Source organism: Poecile atricapillus, chromosome 28 (assembly GCF_030490865.1).
Source record: "Poecile atricapillus isolate bPoeAtr1 chromosome 28, bPoeAtr1.hap1, whole genome shotgun sequence".
Lineage (NCBI taxonomy): Eukaryota > Metazoa > Chordata > Aves > Passeriformes > Paridae > Poecile > Poecile atricapillus.
In genome coordinates this window covers 5,602,145-5,618,637 of record NC_081276.1, presented here as the reverse complement: position 1 = coordinate 5,618,637, position 16,493 = coordinate 5,602,145, and the positions used below count along the sequence as shown (strand labels likewise).

Sequence of the window (16,493 nt, the reverse complement as noted above, 5' to 3'; positions counted from 1 at the left end):
AGGGCAGAGTAAGGTAACATAAACCTTGTTGTCCTGACACTTGGGAACAATGTTCTGCTACCAAACATTAACCCTACAAACAACAAAAAAATTCAGCAAAAAAACACTGTACACTGTGTGCTGATTGTTTGGGTAAGGCCACATGACTGTGCAGAAAGCTACAGACCATACTACAGCTTAGTAAGAACATCAGACACCACTGGTGTCCAAGTAAAGCAACCAAGGCACCCGAAGCACCAGCTACAACATCTCCACGAAACACAGACACATAGTCCCAGACCTGTGTGTGTTTCTCAAGAGTGCAAATGTGAAATATAAGGAGACAGCTATAAATCTCAAATAAGCTACTTATCAATTTCTTTGCATTTTTTTTTCATTCTTTCTCCTGACATCTACAATTTCCTCCGGTCTCAGTAAAAACAGCTGTCAATGTCTGACATCACTTGATAGAATTGAGGAAGAAAATCAAGTTATTTTCATCAGGCCACACTCAGCTAAGAAATCAGGTTGGAAGATCACTCAAAAAATGAAAAGGGAAATTACTTCTCCTAGAACTGCTCACCTGATCTTTCTCTAAATTCATCGGTACCAAAGAAGGAGTCAGGCAATCATAATGAAATTGTGTCCTTCAATCTAAGTTAAGAGACAGTAAAAACTGCCCAAAAGCCTCTAAACAGAAATGCTGTTTATCCACAAACATTGTACCAAAAAGCAGTTCATACACCAATAAAAGTCTTTTGGAAGAGGAAGGCACAAAAAGGAATCACACTGTGAGAAAACACACTGAGTAAGGCTCAAGACTTTGACCCTGGCAGCAATAACTTTGTGAGAAACTCTTTGTCCTGGGGTGACTTTACTTTTAAGATAGTTTTGGGAGCTAGGGAAGTTGAAGCTGCTGGAGGCTGATGGGAGTTTTTTCTTCTGACCAATTATTGGTCATTTCTGAGAATTGGAGGCAGTTTTAACTATTGAGAAGTGAGATCAACTTATGAACACCACCTTAAGATGTAAAGCCAGGGATCTCTTGTTCTCTTTGGTTTCCTGCTTCTGAAGAGGTAACAAGGCTCTGTCTCAGCTTCCTCTCCCCACTCCAGGCCGGACAAGGCCGCGGAGGGTGGGGGGGGAGAAATGGAGCCGGCCGGCCTGGCTTGGTTTGCAGTTTCTGTCGCTGAACTGAAACCTGACACCATAAACATCTGCAGCTTTCCAAGACTTTAACTCTTTTACTACCTGTATGAGACTTACAGATTACTCCTTTTTCCCAGAGAGAGAGAAGGAAGAGAGAGAGAGAAATAATCAACATGAAGAAGACAGCATAAAACCATCAAAGACAGTGAAGAAAATAGTTAAGTTTTAGATGGGGAAGAGAGAATAAGGAGATGCTTTAATTAAGCTGACATATTTTTCTGTTAAAGCTATGGAGATGGACAACAGTGTTCTGAAAAAAAAACTCCTTTAATTCATGACAGAGTATATAGGGAGGAATGGAGTGTTCAAAGTGTGGATTTTGAGCAAAAGGTGGAGTAATTGTGATACAGTGAGGTGCTGGAACAGAGCGGGGAGAAGTAATAGTTGAAGATTTGAGGCCGTTTGAGGCAAAGAGAAAACTTCTGTTTCCAGGCTCACAGACAGATGAAGAGAACTTTTGCCTTTGAATAACTCATCCTTAAAAATGACATCCCTAGACTCATTGACCCATACACACCTCAGAGTGATGTGAAATGGGAGGAGAGAACTGATGACAGATTTTTCTGGGCAGCTGGCATTAGAGAAATAGAAAGCTATAACAGAAATAGTTTTCTTGTGAGAAACTCCATAGATAAGCAGAAGAAGACTTCTGTTTCTCTACAAAGGCTGATGAAAAGACTCTAGCAGGAGTTGGGACTGTTTTAAACACCAAAGTTCCAAGGCTTTTTTGTCTCTATGTTGTCATGTGAACAAGGGAATGGTTGGGTAGTGGGGGAAGAAAGGGTTTTCTGGAAGTTTTATTCTGGTTTTCTTATTCTTGTAGCTTTGTTAATAAACTTTCTTTATTCCTTTTAAGTTTTAAGCCTGTTTTGCTCTTGTTCTAATCCACATCTCACAGCAAGAAATAAGTACGTTTTCTAGTAATTTTTTTAGTTACTGCTTTAAAAACACGACACTCTTCCAAAGGCAAGTTCTGGCCTTACAACCCAGTTTATGTGCATGGATGTTCAGATGCTGGAGAAGCAAAAAATACCTGCCCAGATCATTCATGACAATATATACCCCTGGCCCTTTTTCTACTGTCAACTGAAATCACTCAACTGATTATCACTAACCCTGTTACTCAACAAACACATACTAGGCCTCAAAAAGTTTAATTCTAAATTAAAAATTGAGAATAATAACAAGCAGGTAGTAGGTTCAAGCTTCCAAGCCATACTTGAGTCACGTTAAAATACCAACACTGCTCTCAATAAAGCCTCTTTCTTATGAACTCATGGGACAGTTTAATGCTTCTTCAATGCATTACCTGACTCTCCAGCCCCTTTGAAGCATAAACATTCCTAAATAGTTCCACTGTTGGTCTGATGGCCCCCTCTTAACCTATCCTCTAAGAATCACCCTTGGCAAGCCCTTATGATCCCTTCCAGGACAGCTCCTCCTCTTCTGTCCTTCTGCCCTCAGCCACACACTAGGTTCCACAGTTTGTAGCAGCCCTCAGAAGCTCTTCAGCTGTAGTTTCACCTACAATTCCTACTTCCCTGCAGTCCAAAGCATCACCATTGCTTCTACATCGTACAGTCAAGCACTACAGTTAATCAAGCACTCTAATTCTTCTTTTTCCCCCAACCAGGCCATTTTCCCAAAGACAAATTTTCTAATTCATCACATCAGCACCTCTGAGCATCCACCTCAGCGAAGCACTGAACTCCTGAACAACTAATCTTGGGTCAAAACAAGAGAACCTGCTGTGTTAAATAAGGAGGCCTGAGGGACCTGTGCAACCTCTGCCAGACATCACAAAGATCAAACAGCAAAGTGGAATTGGATCATCTTGAATGCCAACATAGATTAGAAAAGTGCTTACCTACCACTTGGGATTAATCTGTTGCATGAAGTTGAGGGAGGAATCCTGTATTACAATGCAGTATACCTACAGAGGCAGTCAATGACTTTACACACAGCCCTTGCTCACCTCCCGTCTGTGAGAAACACACAGGCTTTAATTATTTTCCATGAGTTGGCTTTAAATTTCAGTATCAACAGTTCCATCAGTTTCCCAGGTATTAGTTCCAGCAAATTCCCCAGTCTGTTCCAAATCATAGAAAAAAAAACTACAATTAATCAGGCTAAAATTAAGATTATTTTAAATCATACTCCTACCTGTAGAAGTAGTACATGCTTTCATGATTTTTCATTTCAAAACACAAAACTTAAAACCTTATCTGAGAACATCTACATTCCCAACATTACTGCAAAAGCAAAGTATGTCGAAAACATTGAGAGAGCAACAGATAGAAAGATTTCCCTTTCTCCAAGATTAAAAGCATTGAGACTCACTTTTCACAAGCATAACAGCTTAATGAGTATTGCAATCTATCACATAATGATGTTCATTTAAAAACAAATGTGAATATGAATTATTCTTCATTAGCACAGATAACTTAAAAGCTCTGTGATAGGGGCAGCTTATAAAGCAGAATGTAAAACTCCAGTTGTTTCCATAGGCATTGTCTTTTTTTCTTTGCTGAAGTAGTGCCTAACATGAAGAGAACCTGCCTCCGATGGAGCTTCATCTGTTACACAGGTAAACAAATCACTATATGACAGCGTATTCCTTGTCAAGATTTGAAGGCTGCAACCACACTGCGCTATTTATCCAGCAATTCTGGCTTTACAGGATGGCTTAACTACACATGCAGTGGGACCCTTTTAATGAGTGATCCTGCTGGACACAGCTTATTTGGATTGCTTAGCCCTGGTGGTCCTCTCGGTCTTCTGACTCTTGAAGCTGGACTCCTCCTCCTGCTCTGCTGCTGAGGAACCCTGTGTTTGCTGCAGGCACCAGCAGATCTGTGAGAGAACTCTGACACTACATTTATTTCTCCCTGGGCCAATTCCTCTGCAGAACAGGCACTGATTTACCTCACTGCAGCCGGCTGTTCTGCCCTGCCTGAGCTGACACCATCCTGCCTGCAGCAGCTGCAGAGGGTGAAGACCCCAGCCCCGAGCAAAGGGCGGTGCCAGTCTCAGCCAGTTGGATCCCCCAGCACACCATCAGCAGCTCCAGCTTTCGCAGCACAGCCCTGATTCATGCTGGCTGAGCTCAGGGTTTATTTTTAAAATATCAGTACTGAGGGTCACTTTCTCCTTGCTTCAATTCACCACAACTTACTTTACAAGAAAAGTCACACAGAAGTGATTATTTGGGGAATTCTGCTTTCATGCTTTTAATTCAGTATCCTCTCTAAACAGAAACATTCCTCTGATCTTTTCTTTGAAAACATTAAACACAAACTCTGACAATTCATCTTTCAAACCCTGAAGAAGGATCTTCCACGTATATATGAAGACAACAGATTAACAACAGGGAACTGTAGTCCCAAAAGCTCTTACAGTACCTCAGGATAAAAATAACACTGCTTATTACAAACAAAATAATCTGAACAAAGACTGCAGTTTACCTCTTTCACAATTTATTTTTCCTTATCTGTTTTGATCCAAAGCCTCAGCATTTGTTGGGTTGGAAAGCATATGCCATACCTGTGGCTACCAGTGGAGCAACCTCACAAAGAAAAGTATTTGAAGAATTTCTTTATTTTTGGAACTGACTTTTAAAACAAAGACACTAGTTCTTGTCAAAACCAGTTTTGGTAAAAGGTGAATCAGTCTTGAAGTTTATGGAATTACTGCAGTCCTCTTTGAACATATTTCCTATTTTTCCAAATAAAACTCCTGAATTAATTAAAACTATAACATATTGGAAAAGGAGTGGGGAACATACACTGGGTTCTTGACATTGCTATTTAATTCTGGACAAACCTGCTGAAGGGTACTCATCAGTAAAGATGAAAACACTACAAAAATTACTCCCAACAGAACAGCCTTAAGTGGACGTTCAAAACTGGGAAAATGATGAGATTTGTTTTCTTTTTACTTAAGAAGAACCTGCCATAGAGTGCCAGCAGAATTAAATATGAAACCTTCAATACAAATATACTAAAGGTGAATGCATGCATATAGCAGAGACCTACAATAAAATGCAAACCTTTATTTGAATGAGGAGGGTGGCTAAGGGCAGAGAACACAGACTTGCAGACACCTAGCTAGGGTGGAAAACCCCCTACAGCCAGGTCAGTGTGTGAGATCAGGAGCACTGAGTCACACCATGAGTGCACAGCAGGCCCAAGGAGAGGAGCTCTGCCTATACCTGTGGTGGCCAGGACGCCTCCAGTGGAGAACAATGCTTTGCATCCTTAGCCCTTCATGGCAGCTTCACAGCAGCTCCAGTCTGGGCTGGGTAACAGCCCATGGAGCTGATCCAGAAGCAGAGCCTGCGCTGAGCATGCCAGGGTTGTCCACACAGCTGGGCAGGGGACAGTGCCCCAGCTCCTGGCAGAGGTTCCTGTACACCTCCACTCAGGTGTAGTCCAGGTCTAGGGACTCTGTAAGCTGCAGCTTTTACAACAGAACCTGCAGTGTGTGGCACTGCAATGAAACAGAGCTGGAAATGCGTAAACTCTACATCTGCAACATACTCCATTGAAGTGTTCAATTACTCAATGAATTTTAACTAGAAAAAGGATAATTAATTTTACTAGTAAGAAATAACTGCAAGATTTTGGCTTCCTAAAGGACAATCTATTTTTAAATAAGATTTTTGACTTCTGCTTTTCCTTTACATGAAAGTGTGGATCTTCTCCTACAGGGAGAACATTAGACATTAGAAATGTCATTATATCATTAGAAATACAAGCAGGATATAAAACACAGAGCACAATCAACAACTCTGACTCCATAAATCTCATGACACTTTTGTTCTTATCAACAGTCTCTAAATTCACAGCGAAAGTTGAGTCAGTTCAAAACTGCATGCCCCTCAGTTTAACTTCACGCCCGTTGGATTTTAGTGTGCACTTGTTATGTCATAGTAATGTCTGGATACATCCCATGAGTCTGAATTTATTAAACAAATGTCATTTTTCAAATAATGCTGTGATATAATGTGATATAATTTTCAGCATTTGAAAGAACAAGCACATGTTACTGAGACCCTACAGTATGGAAAATTAAGATGGACTATTTGTTCTGACTGATGCATGTTATTTCTTTGATGTTCTACGTGAAAAACGAGGTTCACATATTTTTTTTAATAGAATTTAAAAGTTTAATAAAAAGACAATCAGGAGATAAAAATAAAGTAAAGACACGCCCAGGTGTCTCTGCATTCAGCCAAGAGAGCACACCTTACTAACAAAGGGTTGTCCCTTAAAAACAGAATCCTACTACACATCCATAAATTCTCATACATATTCAGACATTCTTCTTAGGATTTTTGGTGTTCCTCTGTTTAGTTTTTCTTTGCCCCCCCTTCCCAACAGATCAATCTTCTAGGCACCACTAGGTTTTATGTCCTTCGATAATGGGTGCCATAATTTCTTCTTTTGGAGGGCTTGGAGGACAGCTTGTCTTCATCTGGACAAGATAATCTTAGGATGCAGGGGGGTCTCTGACTATTTTCTTTTTTGGTCTCTGGGTTATATAAGCAAAAAAGTAGTTTGTGCCTTAATATCATGTTATAGCCTAACATATATGTATTATACCACTATTTCTAAGTTTCATCAATAACAGAAATAAAGGAAACTATATTAATACAACAAAATTTTCTAATCTTATACATATAACCATTCATTATAATATTTGTGAAAAGCCAATAATATGATATGCATTTATAACATTTTATAATCTCCTTTCTTCTATGTTTGCTTTCACCTGAACAAAGCCTAAGACTGGAGGACCACAGTGGGAAAAGAAACAGATGTGTTTCCTTTAAGATTATATCAGTGGGTGGAGAGATCCACTACAATTCTTAAAATGAAATTGCTGTACTTTCCAGCATGAAGATTCCCCTGCTGAGACAGGTTCCTTTCAAGACAGCCAGTGTAAACCAACAGAATCATCAAAGACTGGACCCTGGCCTCCACCCATTCCTGGTCAGCTCTCCCACTACCCTGCCATGCTCAATGCAGGAATTTGTGAGGCTTCACAGAGAAGCTTGAGAAAAAGATTTGGGCTTAAACCAAACTTTTTGTTTTCACTTGGGGGTGATTTTACCCCATGCCAGTTCCTCAGTGAAATTCGCTTCCTGGCTTCAAAATAATTTGTGCAGGCTCAATGCAAGGCATAAGGGGAAATGACAAGTGGCCCGGACCTGGCAAAGGTGGCACCTCTCTCTACAGAAACACAGCTCAAGATAATGAGCTTTACCTCCACTGAGCTCCAAACACCCATCTGCTACATCACACCAGGAAATATCTGGATTCGTATCATCAATTCCTTACCGGTCTCTGCAAAAGGAACCTTGTCCTGGGGTGACTTTATGATGTTTGCATCCCCAGTCATCTGTTCTGTTCATGCTGGATATTAAGTTCTGCACCTTTAAGGCTTATTCCGAGAGCACAGAGGGGGAGAAGAAGCACATTTTTTTGTTTGCAGAAACTGCATTTACTTCCCCACATTCCTTCTCCCGACTGTGTTGTCTACAACACACACTGTGGGACAGAGCTCTCCTTTCTTTTTAGTTAGTTGTGGGGTTTTTTTTAAGCTAGCTGAGGCAGAGAAGTTCCCTGGACTGTGGCATTTCTTTTTCTCAGAAGCACCTGGCCCTGCCTCTGGACTGAGAACCCAGAAAAACACCACGGGCTCATACCTGTGGCCCACCAGGGCCTGGGACACAGCATTTTCCAGTGCTGGAGGGATTGCTAAAGAGACTGAGCGAGCTGAGCTACACCCCACAACAAAGACTTTCTGAATTTGCCATCTCTTCAGAACTGCAAGAGGTTCTATTGTTTAATATTATTCATTTTTATGCTTGTGAATACTTTGCTTGTTAAATAAACAGGTTTTTTCCACTTTTCTCCAAAGAAATCTTTTCTCCAACCAGTAGGGGGAGGGGCCGCTTTCTAGAGAATTTGCTTTCTAGAGGGACCCCTTTGGAAGTTTCCTCCCAAATTTGCCCTAAACTAGGACAAAGCTAAAAAAAACAATAACAAAACACAGAAAAAACCCAAAACACTGCAAACCAGAAAATTAAACCTAAATATATGATAGATGCAGCCCCAAAAAATTTCTGGGTGTACATACACAAGTAACTTGCAGGGACCCATCTTCTGCATCATATCACACCAAACACCATGTCTGTATTTCTCTCCTGTTTCTCTCAGGAATGAGTAGGAAGCCTATTGAACTATCCCCTCCTCATCTTAGACCCGAAAAAGTAGTGTACAATAACATTCTAGCTGCATTTTACCCTCTTACAGAGAAATGTGCTATGAATTAAGATCTGAAGATTCCCTGAAGGATCTTTCATTTACAACAACTGCTTCCAAAGTCTGGACAAATCATCATGACCTTGGCAGGTGGCAACCCAGCTGCAACAGCTCAGTTGTGAGGTCCCTCAATCTGCTGCAAGCACTGGTCACAAACCCAGTTCATGTACTAGTTCTGTGCACAGTGCTCTCCAAAAAGAGAAGTCCCATGGATTTCTGCCTTGGAAGAAAAAGAGACAAAGCTTAGGCATGTGCCCAGATAGCTGGAGCCTTGTCACCTGCAGCTGTATTGACTAAAGGCTCCTTTACCATAATCACTTTTCACAAGCAGAATTAGCAGGTTTGCAGTTTGATTTTTGTATTGAGCCCAAATAAGCTGCTTCCTAGAATAATGCTAAAATAAGTGATCTACAGAGGCTTTCACTTCCTTCCCTGCCCTGTATTGTTCTCTGCCATAAACATGTCAGAAAATAAAAATTTAGATAGCTCTCTGAACCTGAAAGCAATTTCCCCCCAAAAGCTCTGCAGAGAAGAGTTTAGGGTATTATAAAAGCTAGAGTTATAATACAGAATAAAATTTTAGAAAAACAGAATCAATTTTCTTGTTATGTATCTCATAGAACAGAAAGCAATTGGACTTTCCTCACATCTTTTTGCTTCTTGAACCTTCCTGGGCTCATGAATATCATCAAGGATTCTCATTAGCTGCCTTTCAAAAAAAACCAAGAATTGCAGGAATGCCTGATTTAGTTATTTTTTATGTTTACTAGGCACTGCCAGATTTATAAAAGATTGGCTGTTGTCAAGATATTGACTTTCCAAAGCTCACGCTCTCCTTCACATCAGATATCATTTAAGTTCTGCACTCAAAAAGACATCAGAAACTGTAAGTGGTATTAAAAAACCCAATGAAAATGCACTCCATCAATCTGGTGACCTCATGAAATGAAGAAAAAAGCTCCATCATGAGGAGAAGATTTAAAAAGAAGCCTTCTTTAGCTCTATTTCACCAAAAAGGCATATACCAGGAAATTGAACTTTGAAGCCTGTTATGATGCCTGAACAACTACGCAACCTCAGGGCTTTGGAGTTCAGACAGGTTGGTGTCCCCAAACAGACTTGGGAGGCAACAGCAGATAGTTTAGACATCCTCAAGCACCACTTGTCTCTCTTCTGGCAATGCAGGGTCTCCCCAGACACTGTCCAACAACATGGGAAAAGGACACCAACTCAGATGAGTTTTTATTTTGATTAGAGCTGAAATACAGAATTAGTTCTTTAAGCCCAACATGAAAAGTTGGCAGCATGAATCTAATCTTTGCCACATGAACAGAGAAGCCAAGCCTCTTGTAGCTACTGGTGTGATGGACAGCAAAAATAAACCCATGTGGATTTTGATAGACTATAACAAAAGGACAGGGGAATAATAATTTTTCATTGCAAGCATTTACTCTCCTTCCTCTCTGGAAGCAGTTGTCAAGCTGCGAAGTCTCTATCTCATTAACATAACTCTGACATGAGATGGGAATCAGATTAAGAAAATTAGTATTATATGCTAATTCCAACAGGTATTAACAGTTAATAACTCTCAGCAGCTTTGCTTCACAGTAAAAAGCTCTTTTGACTTAATATAAGATGGACTTGACTTTGCTGCTCTGTACACAAGCATATCACAAAGTCTTATCTTCCAGTGTACAACCCCTGGTTAAAACAAACCTTTTTGTTTTTTTAACAGAAATACAGAAAAAAATCTTCTGCATTTTCTGGCCATCTTGATAAACCTGAGCTAGATTCATCTATCACCAACCGAGTCTAACACCTCACCCCAGTTTTCACTGCTGGCTGAAGGAGAGGTTGGTTCCTTCTGAGGACAAACTTCACCATGTGTGCCCTCTCATACACACCTTCCATCTGACTTTGACAAGACCAAACTCACAAAACTCCCTATTACACTTTCAAGAGAAGGAATTACCTTTAAATTATGATAAACTGATGTAGATAAAGATGCATTTTCCAGTCTGGTGAACTGAAATTCAGCTATCAGACTGCAAATTAACACAGGTCTATTCCAGAAATGCTCACCTCATGCCCTGACACCTGACTTTACTCTTATCCCATTGCCATTACCTCCTAAAACTTACCAGCTGCTCTGGCTTTAAACGATTCCAGAAGTGGAATTTGCTGTCAAGTATCTGATTTGAGGTTTTCGGCAACTCCAGTCTAAAATTAGGGTTGGTTGGTTTGGTTGCTTGGTTTTTTGTCGTTATCCTACTTGAATTTTGACCATTACACTAATCTTTCTAAAAACAATTCAAACCACAAACTAAATACCTCAGCTTCCTTCCCAGCTTTGCCGTCCTTTTCTCTGGGAATAGTTTTCACTGCCAGCAAGATCTTCCTTCAATTCCACCGTTTTTTATGCCACAGGGTAAATGCGACACCCCCGTCCCGCCCCGGGCTGAGCGGAGCCCGCACCCCCGGCCCGGCCCCAGGGTGCCCCGGCCCCAGGGTTCCCCGGCCCGTTCCCGGGGTTCCCCGGCCCCAGGGTGCCCCGGCCCGGCCCCGGGGTTCCCCGGCCCCAGGGTTCCCCGGCCCGTTCCCGGGGTTCCCCGGCCCGTTCCCGGGGCTCCCCCCGTCCCCCCCGCTCACCTCCGGGCTCCGCCAGCGGCCCCAGCGCTCCCGGGCGGAGCGAGCCCGGCGGGCCCGGGCCCGGCCCCGCTCCGCCCTGCCCTGCCCTGCCCTGCTCTGCCCCGGCTCAGGGCGGCCTCGCGGGGAGCGCTCGGCGCGGAGGGCCCAGCGCTCCTTCAGCGAAATTGCAGCTGCTCTTTGCGCGGAAAAACAGTGGTTAAACTAATATGTAGTACTTCAGTCGAAACAACGAGAAAGTGCTCCTTCTGTGGACCTCGGCTTTGGAATCAGCGCAGAACAGCTGTGTAGATTTTAAGGCCGGAAAGAAAACACCCTTAAGATGATCTCTTCTGTCCTGTGTTACGCAGGCCAAAAAAAATTCCACTCCGTCATTCTCGATCTCAAGCCTTGGGAGCACAGATCCTGTTTGCTGTTCCTGTGCTATAATGCATTCTTGGAGCACTTAAGGCTGTGTTCCCTTGTCGCACCAAAATGCTGTCCGTCAGCTCTTTCTTGCCAGACTTTTCTAAAGCTGTAGTCAGCACGGTTATGATGAGCATGGTTATAAATACCTTTGCAGACAGAAATGTGAACAATTTTAAAACAAACACAGTGACTTGCTAATAGTTTCCTTGCTTACCTCTTTGAGTCCACCTGCTCCATTCCCACTAGGCAGTGCACAGTCCAGCTGCTGGCAAAGGGATAGCTTGTGAACAGGCTGGTACAGTAGCCAGGTTGCCAAAGCATATCAGAGAACATAGTTACACCGAGTACTGGGGCCCTGGAGTTACCAATCCTGTCAGGAAACTCTGGCCATCTCCAAGCCTCAGGGGACCCCAGTGCTCCTACATGCAGATGGTTGTCCAGTATCTCCTTGTGTGGCATCACTGAAACAGCCTTAAACAGTGCTTGATCTGCAATGTCTATATTTATAAAGCTAGTTTTTCTGGGGCTGATCCAAAGCCCACTGATGTGAATGAAAACTCCCACTGACTTCCAAAGGATTGAGATTGGGCTTCCTATGAGCAAAAGTCTGCTTGTTTCAGTGTGTGCAATAGGTGGAACAAAACCATCTAAGACTCCTGGAGCAAAGGAAGGTGCTCAGGTGTTGTTTGCCTTTTATTTTCCTTGGGTTCGCTGTGGCTCTTTTAGTTACAGAGGTGTGACCCAAGTCCTCCCCTTCAGGAGGATCCATCTGTGTGCCCTCACCAGAGGGTCCCCAGAACACAGACCCACAGCAGCACCACAACCCAGCACAAACTTGCCAGGCTCTGCACAGCAAAGCAGCTCAGAAAACAGAGCCTTGGTAGAAATCCTAACCCTGCATGCTTCAGCAGCCCATAATCATAAATCATGGTGAGTTTAGAATTACAAGTGCTGAATACTGCTACTCAGTCCCTCTGCAGAGTGCTGCCTTCAAGTCATGAAAGATAGTTTCTTTTTAGGATCTGTACCTTGAGACATCCAAAGGCATCTGAAGGACAAAGATGGACACAGTCTCTTATCTATCAGGTTGGTTCAATACTTCATGAAACAATTAGTATATGAGGTACTTAAAAATCACTTACTATTTTAGAATATGGACTGCTGAACCCCTGCTGAGTTAGTATTTATATGACAGTATATTTATGAGTATACACGGGTTTATAAAAATGTAATGATTTATCCAGCAGATGCCCATTGTGAACAGGATGATATTGTGTTCAGAGGTCAAACAAGTCCTCTAGTTAGAGTCCATGAGAATGTTACCCTCTAAAACCCTGTTCAGTGAATCCAAATGAAGCTTTGAGCAAGCCTGATGGCCATTTTGTCTGTGAGCTCTGGGATGTGATGCTGGGCACTGGAAAAGCAGAAGGGTGGCCTTTGCCAATGGGAACAGCACCCTCGAGTGGGAAAACAAAGTAACTCCCAGTCAGCAGGACCTGAGGTAAGCAAAATTAGTTCAGGCTGGAGAAAAGAAGGCTCTAGGGAGACCTCAGAGGCCCTTTTATTCCCTTAAGCGGCTCCAAGGGCGCTTGGGAGGGACGTTGGGCAAGGACCTGGAGGGACAGGATAAAGGGGAAATGGCTTCCCACTGCCAGAAGACAGGGTTAGGTGGGATACTGGGAAAAAGTCTTACCTGTGAAAGTGGTGAGACCTGGCACACTTTGCCCAGGAAAGCTGTGGCTGCACCATCCCTGGAAGTGCAGAAGGCCAGGCTGGATGGGGCTTGGAGTAGCCCAGGGTAGTGGAAGTTGCCTCTGCCCATGGCAGGGGTTGGAATGAGATGGACTTTAAGGTCCTTTCCAACCCAAGCCATTCTGTGATTTTATGAAACTCAAAATGCAATTGAGCACTGGTACCCCCAGAGCTGGATGTGGCCAGGTCTGGCAATGATGGGTGAATGCTTGTGCCTGCTGTGGAACATGATTTGGGCAGAGCTGCTGGACATTGCAGCCTTACTGGTCCATTTGCCCATCAACAAATCTCACCTTGTGCAGATTCTTGCATTTAAGTCACTCTTGAGTTGTGACTCTCATGACACTTCATCCTACTGTTTTATTCATGTGCCTCTCAATCCTAATGAGGATTCCAAAGCCATTATAACTCAAGACCAGGACATAGCGTTTTCATGGTATTAGTTCATCTACTCTTGAAATATATACTGTTTATGAAGAAAGGGGGAGGCTTGGCTTCAGGAGATACTGCAATTCCTCAGGTCTTGAGAGAGGATGCTGTGAGACAGTGTATAACTGGAACTGCACAGGTAGTTCATGGAAGAACATGCAATTATTTACACCTGAAATCTGACAAGATGCTGTTGCTAACAGGACTATCCTTTTGAACATGCCTTTCTGATTACCACTAACAGGACTACCCTTTTGAACATGCCTTTCTGATTACCACTTTATGTCTTTTTGTCAGAGCAGAGTAAGTTGGGAGTTTTGAAGGATCCATCAGCAGCAAACTCAGAAATTGACTTTCCTATAGATCATGGTGAGACATATGCTTATGGTCAGGCAATGAGGGTGTCAGGGGGTAGATACTATGGCTGACACATCACTGATGCATCTCAATAAGAGCCCAACCATGATTAACTGCACCAAACCTCCTCTCTGGAAATACTCATGTTCTGAATCAGTGACATTACTCATGCCAACAGTCCTAACACTTACAGTCTGAGGAGTCTTAAAGTCTTCATGTCATCAGCTAAGCCAGGTCATTAAAATAAATCCTCAGTGTCTTCACAGAAAGCAGGTATCTCTGTTCCAAGTCTGCTGTCAATTCCTTTTGTAGAGTCTATGAATTCCAGCTCCACCTGGGTGCCTCCACATCTGCTTGCTCATGGCACCAGACATGGCACCATTTTGGCACTGACTGTGGCCAATGGGGTATTGGGTTTTACATGACTAAGGCAGAAGGAGTCCAGCAATTCAAAAAACTGTACTGCAGTAATGGAATGGAATGTATGAGCCAGTGGTGCAAAGCCTGGGTCTGTGAATGCCATCGAAGCCTGCACATTATAGCAGCAAGAGCTTGGTTTTACTTACAGGACCTTTATAAATTACATAATCTCCTAGAGAGTGTGCTCGGAGTGCTTTGAACAGGTCTCTGCCATTTTAGTTACCCTGAAATGCAGAGTAGCTGGTGGGATTTAAAGAACGTTCTTGATTGGAAAAATATTAAAATCTTCTAGGTCTCTTTCCATCTACCAATGGCTATTCCTGTAAAAGTGATGTCTTCTATGAATTTTCTGGAATAACAGCTCCTCTTTGAGGATCAACACCATCTCAAGACATTCCTTTACTGCTGATCACACTCTAGGAAGATAATGTGCAGCTTCCTGTTAGCACCATTTCCTTTTCCCCACTTAGATAATCCTGAACTCTGACATTTAGTTTCTTCATTTTTTCAAGCCTGATGCAGAATTTTTTGTTTGCATGATGTCCTAAGGTCCTCCTTATCTGTCTCTCAGCAGCTGTTTGCTACCCGGACTCTAAATCCTGCAGTGACAGGTGATGCCCAGTGACACAGCTCCACTTCCTCTCTTTCCCTCTGACACCCCCACCCCAATATTCTGACACTGCTGTCTGCCCCAGCTGTGTCATTTGGTTTCTGGACCCTAATGTTTAGGACCACAGAGGGACCTCAGATTCTCTGTGCAGAGACAGCACATCCCACATCCCGTACCCATTGCTGCTTATTGCAGTTCACTTACCTGCTCCTGCTGCTGGCATCTGCTGCACTGTCTTACTTCCTCATTTTTCCTGACATGTATCAGCCTGAATTGGTTGTCCTTGGATATCCTTAGAACTTCGGGTTTGCAGAGAAGGTGCCTTATTGCCTGGTGGCAAAGTTAAGTATCTTTAGTGAAAGGTAGAACTCTGTGAGTGTAGTAGAAAGAAGAGAGATGCAAACATCATGGACACTCTCAGATACCATGTAAGCCCCTCCTTCCCTGGCTCTGGGGAGGGGCACATGGGAGCAGCTTTGTTCCTATTTTAAGTAAAGACCAAAGTATCCAAGACCCATTTGTCCTCTCCGTGCAGCCTGGCAGGATTTGAGTTACAAGCCTCAAAGACCTGCTATTGAATGTGCTGCTCCAGGGGATTACAGGCAGGAAAGCCGTCCCAGGATCTTTGTCCTTCTTGAAAGGATTTCTAAAGTGTCTGGCCTGTGGCTAATATTAGACACTGCAACTTCAGCAAGTAATCCAGTGCCCTTTCTGTACTTCTTGGCTCTGCCCATTCCTTCTGTGATTTCATCCCATAGCACCATTATCAGGGCTAATGTCAGGACCTCAGGACTCATGTCACTGGACACTTAAGGGTTCCTTGCTGATATTCTTGTTGAAGAGGGTGAAGTGTCCCAAGCAAACCTGCCAGAATGTCAGAACATCCTCCCCTTCCCCTCCCAGTGCAGCAAAACTCAGGATGGTATACTGAATAGCTGATTGTGTTAGAAACAAAACTGACTTCATTTCCATTCATTTGCTTTTGAATTTCATTCACAGGTTCTCTGACACTCATACAGAAGTACTGAGATGAATGTGTGCAAGTGTTACTTGAGGTAACACCAAGAACAGACAACACTGGCTGCTGAGTCCTCATCACATCTCTCTGCTCTTCCTGAGTTGGTGGCCATATGCTGTATTTTGCATACACCTTTCATACCCATCCTGAGGGTCTTGCTCCAGAGAGCACCAGAGCTTCACCAAGCCTTGCCATGGCACAGGTGGGACCCTGCAGCCCTGCAGCCAGCCCTAGGAACTGAACAGACTAGAATATTTCAGTTGGAGGGACCTACAACAACTATCTTATCCAACTGCCTGAGCCCTTCAGGGCTGACCAAAAGTTAAAGCTTGTTCTT

The 16,493-nt window shown here is 43.1% G+C and overlaps 1 protein-coding gene across 4 annotated transcripts in view; it reads right to left on the bottom strand.

The window, feature by feature from the left end:
• CERS4 (ceramide synthase 4) overlaps nt 1–15,667 on the bottom strand; it is a 59,636-nt gene extending 43,969 nt beyond the window's left edge. The window contains exons 1-2 of one of the 4 annotated variants that reach the window (XM_058858613.1): nt 15,343–15,667; nt 11,785–11,835 (exon numbers count right to left, since the gene is read on the bottom strand). In XM_058858613.1, coding sequence (XP_058714596.1) covers nt 11,785–11,807 — 23 coding nt within the window. In that variant the 5' untranslated portion in view covers nt 11,808–11,835; nt 15,343–15,667. Of the gene's footprint in view, nt 1–10,847; nt 11,006–11,165; nt 11,505–11,784; nt 11,836–15,342 lie in introns of those variants that run through there. The other 3 variants (XM_058858617.1, XM_058858614.1, XM_058858615.1) reach the window with 3 other exon arrangements.
• Nucleotides 15,668–16,493: the final 826 nt, after the last annotated feature.